Consider the following 20047-nt stretch of genomic DNA (forward strand, 5'->3'; position numbering starts at 1 on the left):
GAGCATGATTAGGGAGGACCCGTATGATTGGGGGGGACCTCATGATTTGGGAGGGACCCTATAATTGGAGGGGGGAACCCCACGATTGGGGAGGGACCCCATGATCAGGGAGAGGACCCCGTAATTGGGGACTCATAATTTGGGGAGGGACATAATTAGGGAGGACCCCATGACAGGGGGGACCCCCATGACTGGGGGGGACCCCATGATTTGGGAGGGACCCTATAATTGAAAGGGGGCACCCCACGATTGGGGAGGGACCCAGTGATTAGGGAGGGGACCGTGTAATTGTGGGGGGATCCCATAAGTGAAGGGGACACCCACATATGGGGTATGGCAGTGGCATGGCCGCAGCGCTGCAGGAGGGCACCACCGGGGCTCGGGGCCGCTGAAAGTCCGTCCCTATTGTTAAACATAAACCCGGCGCAGTGTCACGGTGCCACCTTCCCCAGCTGCCTGACCCCGTCCCCAGCTCCACGCCGAAATGGCCGAAATGTCCACCGTCCCCCTCGGCTTCGACATCGATGCCCCGCGCTGGGACCAGAGCACGTTCACGGGGCGCCTCCGGCACTTCCTCACCATCACCGACCCGCGCACGGCCCTGCTGCCCGAGCGGGAGCTGGACCGGGCACGGGAGGTGGTGGCGAGCTGCAGGTGAGGGCACCGCGGTGCTGCGGACACCCCCTCCTATGCCAGACCCCCCCAAAAAAAAAAAACACCCCATGGGGACGCTGTGGGCATCCCATCGGGGATGCTCGGGGTTTTGGGGAGCCTCTTGCCGAGCTCTGGGTTTGGCAGGGCCGGGTTGGTGCCGCCGGGCAGCAGCCGGGAGCAGCTGCTGTACGCCAAGAAGCTCTACGACTCGGCCTTCCACCCCGACAGCGGCGAGAAGATGAACCTCATCGGCAGGATGTCCTTCCAGGTGCCGGGGGGCATGGCCCTCACCGGCTGCATGCTCCAGTTCTACCGGTGAGCCCCCTCCTGCCCCATTTAGGGACCCCCTGGTCCCTATCCTGGGTCATGCTGCGGTGCCTCAGTTTCCTCCCGGCCTCTTTTTCTCCTCAGGACGGTGCCGGCCGTGGTTTTCTGGCAGTGGGTGAACCAATCCTTCAACGCCATCGTCAACTACACCAACCGCAACGCTGCCTCCCCCATCTCGCTGGCGTAAGTGTGCCCCCCCCATATCCGTAGGATGCCCCCCCTAAAAAAAAAAAGGACCCTCGGGGACCGAAGGAGCAGGATCAAGGTGTCAAAGTTGGTGTTTTTATTATTATTATTTTTTAAGTATTTTTCTCTCCTTTCTTTGCAAATCTCCATCCAGGCAAATCGGAGTGGCGTACGTCACGGCCACTGGTACAGCCCTGGCCACCGCGGTAGGGCTCAACCTCTACACCAAGGTATGTGGGGACGGGGAAGGGGCCCTCCTCCAAACCCCGTTCCCAATGAGACCCCCATCCCAGTGCTCTCCCCAGCACCGGGCGATTTCCCTCGCCCCCAGCCCCAAGAGGTTTGGTGTGGCTGCTCCCCACGGCAGCCCCCGGCCTCGTCCTGCCCCCGGTGCTGACGCCATCCCCTCTCCTGCAGCGAGCCCCCCCTTTGCTCGCCCGCTGGGTCCCGTTCGCAGCCGTGGCCGCCGCCAACTGCGTGAACATCCCAATGATGAGGCAGCAGTGAGTGTGTCCGACCCCGGTGGGTCACCCCCCGTCCCCATATTCAGCACCCCAAGGGGGTGGCTCGGCCGTGACCGAGGTGGGAGGGAGGTCTGGGGGTGAGGATGGCCCTTTGGGGATCTTCTGGGAGATGTCTCGGACCCAAAGCCCTTCTGCAGGTGACCGTGGATCTGTGGTATCCTGGTGTTGTGTGGGATTTTAGGGGGTACTCCCTGAGGGTGTGGGGTCCCGGTGACAGCCAGGCCGTGCCCTGAAGGTGGCAGCATCGGCCAGGGGTGGCAGAGCCCCAGGGCCACCCCGCTCCCTGTCCCCTCAGGGAGATCATCAATGGGGTCACGGTGACGGACGAGGACAACAACGAGCTGGGACGCTCCAGGGTGAGTGCTGTGGGGCTGTGTGGGGTGGATGGGGCCGGTTTGGGGGCGCAGGCACTGCGGTGGGGCTGAGCAGGCTGCTCTCGCTCGCAGAGGGCGGCGGTGAAGGGCATCGCGCAGGTCGTGGTCTCCAGGATCACCATGGCAGCTCCGGGCATGAGTGAGTATGGGATGGGGCACTGGGATAGGGGCCAGATCCACACTGTGACCCCAAACCCAGCTGCCCCCAGCACAACCGGTGCTGCTGGGGCTCTGCAGGGTGGTCTCTCAGCTCATCCCCTCACCTCTTCTTTTGGCACCTAGTTATCCTGCCCATCATCATGGAGCGGCTGGAGAAGTTTCCCTTCATGCAGGTGAGCCCGTGCTGCTCCTGGGTCGGGGCCACAGCGGCCGGCAGGGCCCTGACCCCGCTCTTCCCTTACAGCGCATCCGGGTTCTCCACGCGCCGCTGCAGGTGTTGCTCTGTGGGGGGTTGTGAGTATCCCAAAACCCCACAAAGTCACCCCGGAAAAAGACTTCCCAACACTTTTCTCTGGTTATTGGGAGTAATGGGGTGTGAGCAGCCCTTCCTGGGCTGAGACCCCGGCTGTAGGGTTGCAGCCCCCAGCACTGACACCCTCTTCTCTCCCCACAGCCTCGTGTTCATGGTGCCGGCCGCCTGCGCCCTGTTCCCACAGAGATGGTACCTGTCCCACTGCTCTCCCCTTCAGCTCAGAAGCCTTCTTCCTGCCCTCGCTCTCCTCTCCCCATCCCGAGAGGGCCGTGATGGGCACCCCATGGGGGCAGGATGTCGGGTTTCACTCTCTGTCCCCTTCCCTCACAGCTCACTCGCCCTGGCTAGCCTGGAGCCGGAGCTGCGGGACAGCATTGTGGCCAAGCACGGGGACAAAGTGCCATATGTCTACTTCAACAAGGGGCTGTGAACGGAGGCTGCTTCAGGAGCTGTCACAACATCCCTCTGGACCCCTGCTGCCGCCAGCCCCGCATCCCCTGAGCAGGGCTCGGAGGCATGGTCCGACCCCGTCAGCCCAGCCTGGAGGATGGAGCTGGGGTTGGCTGGTCCAGAGCCTCCCCCCATCTGCTGCCAGCCGTTTCCCTATCGGGGGCATCCCTCCTCCCCCCCCCCAAACCGCATTGCTGCCTTAAACCACTGTAGGGGCCTCTTCCCAAGAGCTGGATCCCCCCTCGGCAGGCTGTCAGGGACCTGTCCCCTCTGCACGGGGAGTGGACCAAGTCCCAGCAGCAGTGCTTGGACCATGCCTTCCTCACTCTCAGGTTCAGATTTTATTCACTTTGCGATTGTCACGATCCCAAAGAGAAATGGCTGATTCTTTTTAAGCTCTAATTTTTTTGTAATTACCCATTCCTCTGAGCACAAAAGCCGGCTGTTGTCCTGTGTCTCCCTGTCCCCACTGTGGGACCAAGGACCTGGGGGACACTCGATTCTGGTTCCCCCTTGTGCAGGGGGAAGGAGACACAGGGGTCACGAAGCCATCAGGGTTTGAGCTCAGGCTCTGAACAGGCAACGCCGCAACTGACAGAGGGGAGGGTTGGCAAATAAAACATGGTGATTTTTAAAACGGCTGCTGGCTCTGATGCCGGGTGGTCTTTGGGTTTGTGGGTCCCTGAATGGGGCTGGTTCGTGGGGTTGTGCTTGTCTCAAGGGGGAAAGGTGTGGGCCCAGTGGATGGTCTGCCCCCATCCCTCCAGCTGAGGGATTCACATCCCCAAAGGGACACAGGATCTGGCATTAGCCACTCTGTTCCTGCAGAGAGAGCAGCAGAACCCAAAATACGCTTCAGGAAGGGCCAAGCCCTATCCAAAGCAGGTTTGATGCTGCTCAGACTGCAGTGGAGGATAACATCAACACATATAGCAACAGCTAGATGACTGCACAAAAGCTCTAAAATAATAGGGCAGCAAGAGGTGGGGAGATGTGTTCACATTTGTTTATCTGTTGCCCGGTCATTATTAGATCTCTTGTTATTGCACAATTAAAAAAAATAGATAAGCACGTGAAACAAAACAGATGTCACTCCTGTTTGGAGAGGGAAGAAGCCACAAGGAGACGTCTCTGCTGTCTGCCTGGGCTCCTTAATTCAGGTTGCTCTTGCCCTACACCCCAAATGTCTGTGGGCACTTTTGGAAAGGCACACGCAGCAGCTTGGGATGGATTTGGGTTCGAGGTGCCCCTGGCACGCTGAGGAACGCAGCGGTGCTCGTGGAGCAAAGTGCTGCAGCAGGCACCCTCTGAAGAGCTGCTGCTGCCTGCTGAGGCTCTGGCCAGCTCTGCCTCCGTGTTCCCCTGCTGCAACAGGAAATAAACCTCACTGCCAGGAGTCAGGGCTAGGTTCATCCTTGTTTGTGAAGAGCTGCGGGCGTTAATTAGGCTCCAGCAATGAGTCACACCCAACCCGGGCTTGTCCCATGCTCCCTGTGCTCGCCTCCTTCTCCCTGCCTGTAATTTCAGGGCTGGATGGGAACGGGAATCAAGCTCCCTTAAGAACTGTACGTGGCCGAAACGTCAGTGCTCCAGCTTCAATGAACAGCCAGACCAAAGATGTCTGGGGAGTCGTGAGAGCCTGGGGTCTGCCTTGATGAGCCATCAGTCCCAAAAGCTGGTGGAGGAGAGAGGAGCAAACAGGGTGCGTGTGCGCTGGGTTAGCTCCTGCCAGCCCACGCCAGCCGGGTGAGCAGGGTTAGGTGTGCCCCGAGTATCGCCCTGATTGAAAGATCCCAGGGGTAGGAGATAAGCTGCTAAATTGATTTTTTTTTTCCCCCCCTGTTTTTTCTGAGCGTGTTATCTGAGCATCTGATAAACATCAATCGTGCCAATCCCCTCTGGCGGCTGGCTGGCACGCAGGGAGTGGTGGTGTAGGAAGCCTCCATCGCTGCCCAAGAGCTGGATTGAGGAGGGGGTTTGGAGCCCCAAACAGGGACACCCCTGGCTGCCCCTGGGGGATTTGGGGCTGTGCTGGGACAGGACTGTGCTGGGACATCTCCTCACACCTCTCTTCTCCCAAGGTGGCTCCTCCAGGGGTCAATAATTGCCAACAGCCCTCACCCCTGCTGCTGGATTTTGGGGGATTTCTGCCCAGCCTTGGCTGGCTCAGCCCCACACACAACGCTTGGGCACTGCTGGAAGGAGGCTTGTAGGGCTGGGGGACGGCTGTGGCTGCCCCACTGAGGTGGCACTGTGGTGAAAAATCTGCCTTGTGCTTCACTGCCACATCCTCAGGCCCTGACCCGGGGTTTGTTTGCTGCTGCCTGTGGGCTGTAGCAGCGCATGCCCTGTTTTTGGGGTGCTTCGCCTCCACCCCAGTGCTGCTGGGGCCATGTTAGCCCCCTCCCCACACGCATCGCCTGCTGAGCCCCAGGCTCTGCTGGGCTGCTGGGCTTTGGGGCTGTGTGTGTGTGTTACGTGGAGGAGGCCAGACAAGGGCTGGGCGCAGCAGGACAGGGTCAGTGGATGGGGACGAGCGCCCCAGGGTGCCAGGGAGCACCTCTGAGTGCCACACTGGGGCGCAGGGCCGAGGCGCAGCCCCCACACCCCTCTCCCTCCAGTTCCGCCACTCACAACATGGCGCCCACCGCACCACCCCCCCCATTCCCTCCCCTGCGCGCCACACTCAAGATGGCAGCTCCCACCCAGCGCTCAGACCCCTCCCCTCATGCCCCCCCTCTGATTGACACCTCCCTTCCCCAATCCCCTCCCGCCCTTCTCTCCTCCCACCCAATCAGCGACCGGCTTGGGCGGGGCGGGGCCGGGGCCGGGAGCGGGGACGGGGGGGGTACCCCCTGCGCTGCCGTCCCGGGCCGCAGTCGGGCGGGGGGAGGCGGGGGGTGGGGGGGATGGCGGGGAGGCTCCGCGCCGCCATGGCCCTGCTGCTCTTCCAGGCCCTGCCCCGGGGGCTGCCGGCCAGCGTGGAGCCCGCACAGGTAAGGGGGGGACACGGCGTGACCGGGGGGGGCGGGCTGGGGGCTGCTGTGCCCCGCACGGTGCCCCCCGGTGAGGGGCAGGGGGCTGGGAGCACCGGGAAGGGGGCTCGGGAGCACCGGGGGGCAGCGCCCGGGGGTGCTGGGGGGCTGCAGGGGGGGGTCGTGGGGCAGGGGGCTGGGGCTTTTTGGTACCCCTTGTACGGTAGAGGTTGAGTGTGGTGGTATCTGGTGTGTCGCGGTGGTGCGTTAAGGAGCTGTGAGTTGGGTTTTGTGCTCGTTGAAGGTCTGAGCAGTGGGGTGCTGATCCCTGGAGGGTCCCAGGTGCTGTGGGTTTTGGGGTGTTTAATGTGGCGGGGATGCAGGTAGGGAGCATCCCTTCTGGAAGGAGCCCCCGCAGAAACTTCCTGATGCTTCTGCGGCAGGTGGAGGTGAGGAGCTGGGTGATGGCCACAGATGCCACCACCCCTGCGAGCTTCCTTCTTCATTTTAGGGTGCTGAACGCAACAGATGGGCTTTAACATCTGGGTGGTGGTGGCGGTGCCATCCCCAATTCCCTTCGGTCACACTGAGGCTGTGATTTGGCCATTGCCGCCCTAGGGAGCCAGGTGCAAGACCGTATTTTCCATGTTGGTCTCCACTGCCTCAAACTGATGGAAGCCTTAGCGCTTGCTTCATTTCATCATCAAGCTGAGGTACAGAAATTAAATGAATATAAGCACGTGGTATTATGGCATCCCAGCTGTGAGCGGTGGCCTAGTGCTAGGGTTGCCTGCAGAAAAGGTGTGAAAGTCTTTGACCCTACACATGCTAATAAAAATACTGTACCTGCTATGAAGACTGAATGAAAGGAGCTCCCTGCCCCGTACAGCTTATCTACCTTAGTCAAGGGGCCAGGTGGAGGCAAGGAATAGGAGGTAGGAAAGGAGGATGAGAAAAAGCAGGGGGAATGGGAAGCATTCACACAGTAAGCTTGCTTGTGGACTAGTTGCATGTATGACTTGTAGGTCCCCTCTCCAATCAGTGCACCGGAAAATAATCCTAAAATAGCCAGCCTTGGGTGGTACGGTGCATGGTGGTGGGGGAGAAGAGCTTTGGCAGCCTGTGTTTTCTGGAGAGCGCTTAGACGTGGATGCGCCTTTTCCTCCTTTTCTTTTCGTAGTTTGCCTATATAAAACTCACGCGGTTTATTTTAGCCCTCACTGTAGACTCTGTCTGTCAAAAGGCTGATATTATCTCGCAGCGTGCTACAGATTGACAGCAACCCACTCAAAAAAAAAGACAGCGGTAATGCGGGAGCTGGAAAATGAGCACGTAGGAAAACTTGGTCTGCTTTGGTGTTGCCTCGGAGCGTGATTTCCTTGGAGCTGATGGGCTGGCGGAGATGGGGCAGTGCTGGGCTGCTCTGCACCAAGGGTTCTTGGGTTTTTAGCTGAACCCCTGGCAGCGTTTGGCTCTTGCCCTTTGCCCGTGCTGCCTGCTTCCATGCACGTTTCAGACACTCGCTTGCTTCTTCTGGGCAGGGCGTGTTGTTTGGGGTCTGTGCCTCGCCTCCAAATCCTGCCCTGCAGACCTGGTGGGCTAAGGCTGGGAGGTGCTGCAGGAAATGTGTCCTCTAAATAATTCGGGAGGTGGAGCTGTGCCGCCTAGCCGCACTGAACAAACATTCCCGAGAACATGCTGTACTGTGCAAGAGGGTCTGATTTTGCAGGTTAAAATAAGTCCAGGCTGCCTCGGATCTTGAAAGACCTTTCTTTTCATTAAGGCTTGTTTCGGGTGGCGGGCGGAGGAGAGGGAAAATAATTAGCTCAGCACCATCCCGAGTCCAAGTTGAAGCTGTAACTGTGTCCGTGACTGTTCAGTGCAATTGCATTTGTAATGAGAGCACAGAACTCTGTTAACAGACGTTGAAGCACCTCTGTGGAGATTAAGGAAGATATTTTGCAATCGTATAACAAAAATAAAGTCAGGGGAAGTGTCGCAGGAAGAAGGAACCTCTCCGTGTTCATTTATGACTCTGCTTGTGTGGCCTTAACTGCACACCTGAGCTGTGTGCTGTCCTCTCAGCTTGAGGGAGAGGGACAAGAAGAACTGAGTATCTTTTAAAAACAAGCCTGATCGATTTCTGTAATGAAAAACTTGTAACATTAATCATTATTCTATTGTAGTATGTCCCTGCAGGGCAGACTAAAGGTTATTTGACTGCCTTGACTGTCTGCCTGCTTCCCACTGCAAGCAGCTTAATTATCACATAGTTTTCTCTACTGTTGTTTTCTCTAAAAACAAGAGATTTAAGTGCATGTTAACTATGTGACAAGTCCGAGGAATCCGTCTGTCTCTAATAAGGTGGTTTTGAGCCAAAAATCTGACGGAAGCGAGCTCTTAAAGGCCCACTTCACCCCAAATTAAAGAGTTTGCTCCCAGTGTTGCGACTCGAGGGATGATTCATTGCTGGTGACGGAGGGGACGGATCCGAGCTTTGAGGAAGGACTTGGCGTGGCCGTCGCAGTGTTCCTCAGGGCTGTGCTCTCACTGTCACCACACCTCCGATGGCACCGACATGGGGTTGTCGTGCTTCATCCAAGAGCGTGGCTGCCCTTGGGAGCATCACTTTAGGTAGTCTGTGAGCAGTGGAGCTACAATCACCCACATCTTAGATTAATCTCTAAATATAAGCCTTTTTTTTGGATGAAGGTGTAGGTAATTAGTTGCAGCTGCACTTCCACGCTTCCTGAAACGCCGTGGGTCCTCCAGGAGGAGAGCTGCTCATACGGCTGTAGGCATGTATATGGTCTGCCGTGGTATCTTTGGGATTCTTGGGTTTTGGCTTGCCAATTTCCACAGTTTTGGCAGGAGGCAGCAGAGATCAAAGTACGTCCTGTACTCTTTCGGAGCAGAACCTCGGGATAACTGTGCGGATGGGATTCAGGACTGCTCGTACCACGATGATCATACCACCGCGAACTCCAGTGTCTCATCTGCAGAGCACGCTTTCCCACTGATTCAAATTCTTCCCCTGGTGAATGGCCCTCACAATGGCACACAGCTCTGTAAGGATTTCTCCTTGCAGCTGTGCAGCAGATGGGAAAAAAAGCCCGGTCTGAAAGTGTCGGGTGCCTCCTGGGTACGAGTGTGGCAATTTTCATCGGGGTGGCTGCAGCGCCTGGGACCTGTGATCGCCACTCTGAGAGTTTCCTCGCCGCCCTCCAAACTCTAATTAACAAAAGCCAAACAACCCCTACAGAATAAACCCGGGCGGCTTCTGTGGAGCTGTGCTGAGCTGTGGGGGAACTCGGAAAGTTTTGTCTGCCAGGGGATTTTTCCAGCCTCCCGGCGAGGCAGGGTCGGGCCGGGTCACCCTGCCTGGTTAGCGGCAGCGTCCAGCAGATGGCATCCCCTGGGCTCCAAGGGATGCTGTCCTCAGCGGTTGCTGCTCTTCTCTACTAAACCATCGTGATGTTGAGGCTGACTTCTGTCTCTCTGTGTCTGCGCTGTGCCCTTTGGTTGTGGCTGTGCCTCTGCAAACCTCTCCTTGCTGAGCGCATCCCGGAGTTCCTCTAACCTGCACTGCACTGTTTTACAGGGCACAAGGCAAGAATTTGCCCTTTCTGCTTAGCTGCATGAGAATCTCCTCCTTTTTTAATGCATTTAGCTGGTGACCTTATGGCTGGACACGTTCCCGTCCTGCCTTTGTCTCGGTGGGTTCGTTAATCCAAAATGTCTGGGCAAACTGCTCCTGATGGGGTTGTGGCCCTGGTTTTGCAGCACAGGAGAAAGGACACGACGTGTTAGGGACATCCCAAAAGCAGTCCTTGAGTCAGGGCTGGTGACAGACAATCTCAGCAGGACCATCAGTCACAGCAGGGCAGAGATGCTCGCTGCAGATGTCCTGATGGCAAGGCTTTGGTCCTTGCTTCTGAGCTGGAAGGAATTGAGCACGGAGCGTTGGATGGTGCCTCTGGACGACTTCACGGAGAGGACAGATCCTTCCATCCTCCTCTTGTTTTGCAATGCCTTGTGAAGCCGTCACAGAGCACCGTGCAGGACCTGCACAGAGAGAGGGGAGATTTTATTTTGTGTAGAGGCAGCTTGGGGTGTTGCTTGTTTGCAGGAGCAGGCCCACAAACTTCACATTATCAGAAAAGGATTCTCCCTTCTTTCCTCTTTAATCTTTGGCATAACTATGAGGTGGAAGATTATTGCTCCTAGTGGTGTTGGGTTTTTATTTCATCTCTAGTTCTGATGTTCACAAGACGGTGATGGGAATTTCAGAGGCAACTCAAGAGAAGAGGTCAATTTTATTATTTTGTGATCTGGGAGGGATCATGATCAAAAGCAAAAATTAACCGAGTCTTGGCTTTACTCGAGGCTAGGGGAGCCTGTCAAAATACCGATTTGCCAAAGTCCTGTTGTGGGGTGGCGAGTGACTTTACCCACAAAAACAGTGGGTTCTGATGCAAAGACAAGTTCACAGAAGGAGGTCATGTATCTGCCTCCCTATTAATTAATTTTGAAGCCATTGTCCAACTTCAGCCGAATTTGACAGAGACCTCAAAGAAGCCCAAGATTTCAAGGCAACTTCTGAAAACAGGTAGACTTGAAGAAGTCTTAAGAAAACAGGGAGTCATCATTGAGTGACAAGCTACCCTTGCCAGCTTATTAAGCACTAGGAAATTTGGGAACTGGTGATTGACTGGCTTGATACATGCTTTAGCTTCTGGAAAAGCTTCAGTCGGTGCTCACAGTTGGCTAGGCTGCAAAGTCAATCAGCCTTGTGGAACAACCTGACGGGAGGTCGGCTTTATGGAGCTCCAGTGGTTACAGAACTGCTTTAATTTCTTTTTTTTGTCTCCTGCTGGCTGAACAGCAAATTGAAGGGGGAAGAGGATGATAAGCCGTAGAGACAGTTATGAGGAGTGTGTTTTGCCAGGAATCTCGCCAGCCGTCTTGAGCTTTCCCTACGTGAGAGGTGTCGAGCATTGCCTGTTGGAAGCAGGAGGAAGCTCAGACATTAATGCCATGCCAGAAGATGTTTCAGAGGCTTTTTAATAAGCAGAACTGATTTGTGCTTTTCACCTGTGTCCTGACTCTTTGTAGTAAGCTCTTATTTGTTAATGCCACGCTGGTAGTTGAATGAAAAATCAACTTTTGCCCTATGTGGGATCCTCTTTAAATCCCAGGTGGCCAGTGATGGCCAACAGGCGGCCACAGGAGCTGCACGTCTTCTGCCTCCAGCAGAAATTCAGGCTGTTATCTTGCATAAAAGGGTCTTGGGGACAGTATTTGCACTGTCTGGGGGCAGCAAATCAGTCCCAGCTGGCTGAAATAGGAATTGTGAGCGACCAGTGTGGAATGAGAGGGTTAAATATTGCCTGGCATCATCCCCAGGGGAAGGGCTGGAAGAGGTGGTGGGCATTATATGGGGATATTGTAGAGACTGGGCAAAACTTTTAAGACTGCAGTATCTTCAAGGCCATGGCACTGAGCTGCTTTCATCCCTTCCTGTGGATCAATCGCTGTGATCGCATGGGGAAAGCTACCAAAAGTGCCCCCCCCTTCTTGCGGGGAGGGAAGTCTTTTCTTCAGATACAATCAGAAGGACCTTTGCTCTGTGCTTGGAAAACGTTTAATGCAGCTACCTGGCTGTGTGTGAAGGTTATGACTCATGTCTGGGTCTCCGTGTGATGAATTGGTCCTTTTGTCACCCGTTGTCTCCTCGGTTGGGTCGCCGATGGCTTTGCAAACAGCGAAGGCTGAAGAGGAGGAGGAGGAGGGTTGCGTGTGCATTGTGTTGTCTTCAAATTACCTTGTCATTTTGACTTCTGTCTTTGTAGCAGAAGCAAACTTCGCAAACAGCTTTCATTTGACTCTCCAGCCTCCTGTGATCTGAAGCTCCGATAAAACAGACTTGCAGACATCTGTCACTGCTGATTGTCTCCGTTTACTGACACTTAGCACTTGGACTCAGACAAAGCCTGTCTTAAATTGCAGTGTCAAAAACAAGAGTTATCTCCTAATTTATTTCTCCCTTTTTTTTTTTTTGGCTGTATTGACTTTTTTTTTTTTTCCGTCTCATTGCTCTGTTCCTCTTTTGTAGGGAAAAGGAGCACCCCCTAGGAATCTTTTACATCTCATCTGCTTGATTATTAAATCTCTCATGTTTGTGGCTTGTTATTTTACAGATTTTCTTGCTGTCGTTCCCTGTTGTTGTATCTCTGTCCTTCCCAGGTCTTCCCAGAGTATGTGATTGTATTAAACCATCGGAGAATGGTTAGGCTGTGGAAATAAGTGGGGAGTTTTCTTCTCCTCCGACCTGTTTTGTGCCCTTGTGTCCCTTTACTGCGAAGTCCAAAGACCGTCCTTGCATTAAAAGATGACTTCAGGGAAGTCTGGAATGATTTTGCTCCTCATAGTTTCATTGCTCTTTGTAGGAAACAGTAAGCTCTAGCGGCATTTTACAAGTTGGGACAGACTCTTAAATGAATGACCCTAAATTTTGTTTGTGAGAGCTCTTCTTATCACTAGCTCTTCTCTCGCACAGACACTGCCTGCCAACAGTTCTTCTCAAGGCACTTCCCTTTCCTGCAGGACAGGGTGCAAGGTAAAGCTTGTTTATACTTCTAACTAACATCTTCAATGAAAGAAATAGGCTTTAATAATACCACTTTTCCCCAGTTCAACCCATTAACTCGTTCACTTATGGGTCCTACACTGTTTGTCATCTTTTTCCTGCCCCGACAGCAGGCATTTTGCATGGTCGCTGGTGGGGAGAGCTCTTGACAATGAAGTATATTGATGGTTTAGTGGGATGGGGGAAGATGAGGGGAAAAATAGATTTATTACTATTTTTTTAAGGAAATGCCTTGGGTTTAGTTGCTGGCAGGGTTTTTTTTGATGGTGAATTTTAAAATATTATCAAAAATAGTGATTTTTAAAAGCCACGGTGTGCCTCTGTGTCCTTTCTTTGGTACCCTGCTGCTTTTTGCAAGAACTCTTCAACTCTGACCCTGGCGTATCATTTGATATTAAGCAAACAATTTCATATTTTTCATCTTAATGCCATCGTTTTAGATGGTGAATGTACTATGAGCTGCAGTTTTTTTTGTATGTGTCAAAATACAAGGAAATTGTGTGTTACCTGGTGTATAAATAGTGCATAGTTTTCCTCTTCAGCTGGAGGCCTAGATGGGGAGTCTTCAGGTTTAAATTATTAATTGGTAACCAAGAAACTCCTGGTTTTCTTCTGCAAGGTTTCGGTCTAGAGGTTTTCAATAGCCTCGAGTAGTATGGTCAAACTTTACCTAATTGTTCAGACACGGTTTTATGGTTCTTGGCTTCTGCCCTGCTTGAGTGGGGCCTGTTCTTCCATTTGTCTGGAAGGCATTACTGTAAATAATCAACGTGCGAAGACACAACGAGGGTCAAGCTTTTTGTGCACCTCACAAATGGCACGTGCTGTGTTTGCTGCAGCACAGAGAACGACTATTCCAAGCAAAAGCTTTTCTTTGCAATTCCTGGTTAATTGGGTCCGCGGTCTGAATTTGATGTGTTGTGTTCCCCCTTGGAGGCAGCAGCACGCAGGAAGGCCGACTTGAGAGCAAAGCAGCAGGTTCAGTGAGCAGAGCTGTGAAAGGAGAGCTTGCTGCAGGACTGACACAGACTGTTTTATGGTGCATTTCGGCTCGAAAAATCCTCGGATGCTCAGAACAGGGCAGTTTCTTTTCTAGCCCCATGAACCACAAAGCAGGCAGGCAGAGCGGCTTCCAAATGCCCCTGAGATGTGGACGTCAGCACGTGGGCTTGCCTTGCTTTCTTTGGCAGCAGGGAATTTGACTGCCCAGCAACCCGGCTGCTGGGAAGGCTCAGACATCTGCTTCACGTTCTGCAGAGGATGGGTTGCGTTTCATAATGCCCAACCTTTCTTTGAAGAGTAAGACGATCTGCTGCACTTAAGGAGGATGCTTTATATTTGCACACCAGAAAGAAAGTTCTCCGTGTCCGAACAAGCACTGCTTGCCATTTCACATTGCTCCTTTCACTTAGGTGATGAAACGAACCTCCTAGGTTGATTTCCTAGCTCTTTAGGGCTAACGTGCCTCCATCCTCACGTGCTTGGGCTTTTGGATCACCCTCCTGTCCTTCTGAAGAGAGCGAGCAGGGCAATGCTGCCTGGGTGGTGGGTGTTCCTCCTTGCATTCATTGCTCTCATCAAAGTGAGAGGTGGTGCTGTGTGTGTCAATAACACCTTTGATCCTCTTATTTAAATTAGATAGTGGGTGTCCTGCAGAAGAGACCTCTTTCAAGTGCCTTGCAAGGTTACGCTGCTGCGTGATGCTTAAAAAAAAAAGTTCAGAAAAGCAAATTGGACTGGAGACTGAGCAAGTTTCCCAAGTACAGCTCTCCATGTTGTAGTCGACAGCAAACATGATTTATTCTCAGCTGATTGACCTCGTGTGGACTTGTGCCTGTGTAAGTAGCAGCTGAAATCAGTGGTCTGAGCACTAATCTGCAAGCTGCAGACAGTAGGGTATTATTTGGTGAGAATGCTCTACAAGTCTCTTGTTGCAGCATTTTCATTCAAAAGGTCACTTCCGTGAGTTCGTGTGCAGCTGAATTTAATGTTCTTTCTCAGCAAGGCCGGCCGCATCGGGGAGCGCGTAATTATAATAAATGCAACTTTGTTCTCAGCTGAAAAAATCCATCTGAAATAAATTTTTCCAGACCTTCCAAGAAACGCTTCTAGTAAGATAAATAAAAGCAATTCTTGCCGATTTCACATTCATTCAGCAGGAATGCTGGTGGGTGTAGGGTGCCTCCACTTAAGTCACTCATCACAGTGCCTTCTGGGCTCTGTCAACTCGTGTATTCAATAGCTGGCTATGGGGAGCGTTTGCAAATCGCGTTTCTTGAAACCAATTAAAACCGAGTTGATTATTTCTTACTTGGTTTCAACTCGGGTTATTACTTTGAGTAAAATTGTTCTCGACAGCAAACACAAAGTTCAGGTAGGCTCTCAACTTGAAACAACTTTAAACAGTGCTTTGATAGGTGCATCTGTTTTAGGGACATGCACGTATTTATACAAGCTTTTGTGGCTTTTTTTTTCCTGGTTGGCACTGCTGTGTAGGCAAAGTAGATTTGTTTTCTTCTGTCTTCTGTTTCGCAACACTGGAAATACAAAAGTCTCTGCCTAAACAGAAAGAAAGCTAAGAGGACTTTTTTTTTTTGAACTTCTAAGCAAGTACTTACACAAAAAAAATCCCCTCTTTGCTTTCATCTTTCAGGAGACTGTGTGTGAAATGCCCTAACTTCCTTTTCTTTCAATTTTTTGACCAAGTATAGGGAAGAGTCTCTGCCCTTTGATATCAGGATCCTGCAGCTGGTGAAGGCAGAATTCCTGTAGTTTCTCTGTGTCCATGTGCAGGTCTGCTTACCTCTGAGGTTTTTGTAGGGTGGTCCTCAAGTGCTCCCAGTCTTTTCCACTCGTGCCTTGCTTGAAACTGCTACGACCTTGGATTTTGGGAGCTACCTGGTATTACTGTATGGTTTCTCGTTGCTGCAAGGTCACCCTTCTGTGGGGCTCTGCTGGAATCTGCCAGGCTGCAAAGGAGAAAAGACTGGCGTGGAAATGTCAATGATAAATGGGAGATAACACGGCCATTCTGCTCTCACCATGAATTTGAACAGCATGAGGACCTGCATGTGAGCTGTGGCACCTCAGATATTTTCCTGTTTCCTTCCCCTTTTGGTGAGAGGGATCTCACTGAGGCCTTTCTAAAGGAAAAAGGAGCCTGATGTCTGGGCAGAAACTGGGGGAGCTTGCTGAAATCTGACCACTCAGGCTCCATTAAATGCAAGTGATAGTCCTGGGAGGAGGGGAGGAGGCACTTCTGCTTCCATTCATGGTCTGCGTGCTAGGTTAGATACCCATCTCTCAAAGACCTGATACCTCCTCAGGCCCCGGTGGGTTTCCAGTGACACTGGAGAATGATCAAAGGGAGAATATGCCCTCTGTCAGCAGACTGTCGGCTGGTACCTTATGGCCACGTTCCATATCGACCAGGAGCAGATTTCATCAACACTTAGATCATGACAGTCTGCCTTTTATTTTTTCTTTCTTTTTCTTTGTTTTCTCACGGCATTATTTTCTCTCCTTGCTTGTCTTTGTTCCTTCCCCTGCCTTCCTTTTCCTGATGCAAGTCTTTGTGTTCTTTTAATTTTGACTTCTGAAATAATCAGGAATTGAGTACTTGGTACTTGCAAATGAAGCTTCTCTGGCAGTGAGAGGGCCAGGGAAGCTCCTTCAAACAAATGGTTGTTTTAGGATCTCTTCCTGACCCTATGTACAAACATGGTTTATTTTTTAAAGATTGTCATGAGCTAGGAAATCGGCTCATCCTAAAATGAAAACATATTCTTTGAAACCTGAATTTCATGTAGGCTGTGTAAACTTGTAATTTGTGTTAGGTCTGGTCTTCGGAAAATATCCAGCATTGTCGTCCAGGATGTTAGTGTGCGAGAAACATGGGGAGCTTCTGAAAGTCACGGTGACTGTGTCTCCTTGGAGGATTGCCTCAGAAATCCCAACTTCTGCATTACTGCCATAGCTTTATAGGGTGCTAGCGAAGATGGTCACTTGAGCAGTTGCAGCATTTTTGGATGCATGCATCTGTATGAGTTATCACCTGTGGGAAGAAGGTTGCGGTACTTCCCAGATAGCTTCCAAAACTCACCCTCTGTCCCTGCACGTGGTGTGTGTGCCATCGCTCTGATCTACAAAGCACAGGCAGGTCACACAGGCTTTTTGCTAGGGGTCCATGCCCTTGAATTCCTGGAGGAGGCAGTAGGGTTGTTCGCTGGCAGCCTCTCTCCTTGCCAAGCATCCGTGCAGGGCTGGTGTGTAAGGTTTTAGCCTGACCTGGTCCTTATCCTCATCCTCTGAAGGTTTCCTGTGAGAGATCCTTAGTCTTATTCTCTTCATCATCCCTGAGAACGGTAGTTTAAAAGTTGCTCAAGATTTTCAGCAGGATCTCGGGACGACTGCTAGTTCCTCCAGCCCCTTGTTTTGTTTTAGAGTTTCTAATCCCATTTTCTATGACTAACTTCAATTGCGTGGTTTCCACAGCCAGGATTAGGGTTTACTGCCATAGGTACGTCATTCTGCCTTTGAAGCTGCTTGCTCATGCTTTCCTTGGCAAGCTCTGGCAGACGTGCTCAGCAACAGCAGAGATCGTATCTGTTCTGAAGGGTTAATCGGGAGTGTGTTTATGAAACCAGGTTCCTTACCCTTAAAGGCTTTGCTGTGATCTTTTTTGATGCTTTCGGAAGATTTATGGCTTCTGTCTTTGTAATTTATGTTACGTTTTTCTTTCTTTTTTTTAAAAACCTTTTAATTATACGTATGGTGTTGTTAAAATTAACAATGATAAGCAGCTTTTCTGGGCAAACCCCAAATTGCGTGCCTCTTGGGTACAAACCGAGAACGTGACCGTCTTCACATGGATGGCCAAGGGCTTTTGGCTGGTGTGTCTGGGGTGGGTGAACGGGCGAGCGTAGGGCATTTGAAGTACATCTGTAGCTTATAAACAAAGCCAGCAAAGGACTCGCATCCCCCAGGCAGGCAGAGAGCCGTACGGATGCTTTTTCTCGAGAGGCTTTTTGCAGTAATGGTCGCACTTGTGGCTGAGTTTACTCACGTGTGTGGGGAGGGGGGTGGGTGGCTATTCAGGGGAGTATTATTTTTTCATCAGGGAGATTGAAGATACCGCTATTGATCGGGAAATTTATTTGTGTGGAGGCTCTCCAATGAAATGGAGCACCTGTGCACGTGCAGCACTTTAAAAATGTTAAGCAGGATGTTCCCTCTGGGAAGCGTTGATTGTGCTTTCGGGCGGTCTGCCTCTCCAGCAGATGCACCGCAGCGAATTTTTTTTGCAACCTAATAAAATACCACAGGATGCTTCACCTCGAGAGGAAACTTGATGGCTGCTTTCAGCCAGTGCCTCTGTGAAACCAGGTGAGAAACACGTGCGTGCCTCGCCGGGAGCTGCACCCACCTCTGCTGGCACAGCTCCAGGGTGCTGGTGTTCCTGGGTTAAAAAATAAATAAATAAAGAGCCAGAGTGGTTCTGGCAGGATAGATGCTAGATGCCAAGCTCTGGGTATCTGGTACGATGCAGTTGATGGACAGATGGTGCCAATATTAGTTTTTAATCATTGACTCCAAGTGGAGTTGTTTGTGCATTTTGATCCAAAACGTGCCTTGATTTTTTGGTGCGTTGCTAAAGACAAGAGGGATGCCTTTCTTGGACTCTTTTCTGTCTGCCTCTGTCTAGTAATGAAAGCTGAGCTTTGTGAGTTGTGACTTCTGGCACAAAGTTGTGTGCTTGTCTACACGCAGTACAAGGATCTTCCAGAAACTCATGGGAATCTGGTGACCGTTCTTTGCGTTTTGTTGCTTTTTGGAGTTGCACAAATCTAGAAGCTCGTATTTCAGAAGATCTCATTTATCTAACATTTTTATCCCCAGGAAGTATCATCTCCTGGGATTTAAGTATTTGCTGATGCAAATCTCTGTGATCACAGGACTGTTAAAGAACTATCGAGTGTCACATCATTAGGTCACCGGTTCAAATCTAGTCCAGAGTGGTAATGGATATTTTTATACCCCTGACACCTTTCATCAAGGCTTATGCGTAGTTGCTTAAACTAAAAACAATGTTTGCTACTCGGAATTAAGGGTTCGAGTGGAAAGTGAAGACTAGAAGCAGATTTTTCTATAGCAAAAGTTCCTGTTGGACTTTTATATATGGCTGTATGTGGCTGTAAATCTGCGTGTGGTTCCCAGTGATTTAGCAGAAATAAAAGTAGCGTCTTCCCAGAGGAGTGTGTGGCTCAGTGCATAGGGTGCAAAGTAGAAAGGAGACTTCATTTGGCAGAAAAAAGTATGCATTAGTCAAGTCTGGTATTGTTGGTGTGCTTTTCTATGACTTCTGAATTGCGACAGCCTTTGAAGAAAACAGGAAGAAACCGATCTTGGAGAGAGAGATGATTTGATGTTGAAATGCAGGGAGAGCATTTGGGATGGTAACAAATAGTTCTGGACAAAGGACTTTTCAAGTTCTTCAAGGCAGCTGCTCTTCACCAAAAAAAAAAAAGGTTGGTTGTTTGCTTGGGTTTTTCCTTGTTTCTTCCAGAATTCACATCAAAATCTTTGTATGAAATTTCATATTTAAATCTTGCCTTTAATGTCTGGTTTCTAGTCAGGGGATGCAGGCTTCAGTTTAGGGTGAAATTTAATGCTTATAACTCACTGGACTGTACATTCTCCCGACTGCAGGGCCTGAGACAGTTCAGTTGTGTGGACCCTCACAGCTTTGCAGTTCGTCCTCACTGATTCCTTTCTCCAAGGTTGGCCAGTCCTTGCAATTTCTTTGGGATGTGTTGGGATATAGACACCCTCGTGAATCCCTGTAGTCAGGGGCCTGACCTCTTGTATGCCGGGACCTGCTTGCAGCCACCTCATACTTCCCAACCTTTTCCTGAACGTTTCCTGAACGCTCTCTGGCTTGTTTCAGGGACCAGGTTGGCAGCATATCAGGAGTCAGTAGCTGGAGTCCTTCAGGAAAGAAGTTGAAGATGCTGCAGTATGACTTCTGGTGTCCCGGTTGTTAGAATCTGTTAGCAGAGAATTGAAGATGCGAAGAAAAGAGATGTTAAAGCCGGTACAAGCGCTCTCTTTCTTTGTCCTCCTAAGTTGAGAAATTGGGATCCGAGTTGGCTTCCCGTGCATCTGCTGCCGTGGGAAATCCCTGGTGACTTTCCTCAGTGCTTGGAGGTACAAAAAGTATTTATGAGGCATGGAGACAGGAGGAAAAAAAAAAAAAACAATAATAAAAAAATACCACCTGAGTTATCACTGTGGCATTTTTTGACTGAGATTTCTGTGCTGTCTTTTAAATATATTTTTATATCTGTGTACTCTGCAAGGGATGGGGAGGGAGATGTCAGTCTTTGTTCATGTGGAGTTCTGAGTGTCTGGAAATTTGGGAGACATTACGAGGTCAT

At 51.3% G+C, this 20047-nt stretch overlaps 2 protein-coding genes across 2 annotated transcripts in view; both read left to right on the top strand.

Annotated features, from left to right (window-relative positions):
• Positions 1–493: 493 nt before the first annotated feature.
• SFXN2 (sideroflexin 2) lies at positions 494–3523 on the top strand (the record flags this gene model as incomplete). The annotated part of the gene is made up of 11 exons (XM_084290635.1): positions 494–654; positions 799–969; positions 1066–1164; positions 1322–1397; positions 1585–1670; positions 1987–2047; positions 2138–2204; positions 2348–2397; positions 2469–2518; positions 2679–2726; positions 2868–3523. 11 exons carry the CDS (start codon positions 494–496, stop codon positions 2965–2967), a joined length of 969 nt encoding a protein of 322 aa, XP_084146761.1. The 3' UTR covers positions 2968–3523.
• A 2357-nt stretch (positions 3524–5880) lies between these two features.
• Positions 5881–20047, top strand: part of WBP1L (WW domain binding protein 1 like) — a 54850-nt gene continuing 40683 nt past the window's right edge. Inside the window, exon 1 of the mRNA XM_084290098.1 lies at positions 5881–5983. Coding sequence (XP_084146224.1) covers positions 5897–5983 — 87 coding nt within the window. The 5' untranslated portion in view covers positions 5881–5896. The remainder of the gene's footprint in view (positions 5984–20047) is intronic.

Source organism: Netta rufina (genome assembly GCF_964035555.1).
Source record: "Netta rufina genome assembly, chromosome: 7".
Classification (NCBI taxonomy): domain Eukaryota; kingdom Metazoa; phylum Chordata; class Aves; order Anseriformes; family Anatidae; genus Netta; species Netta rufina.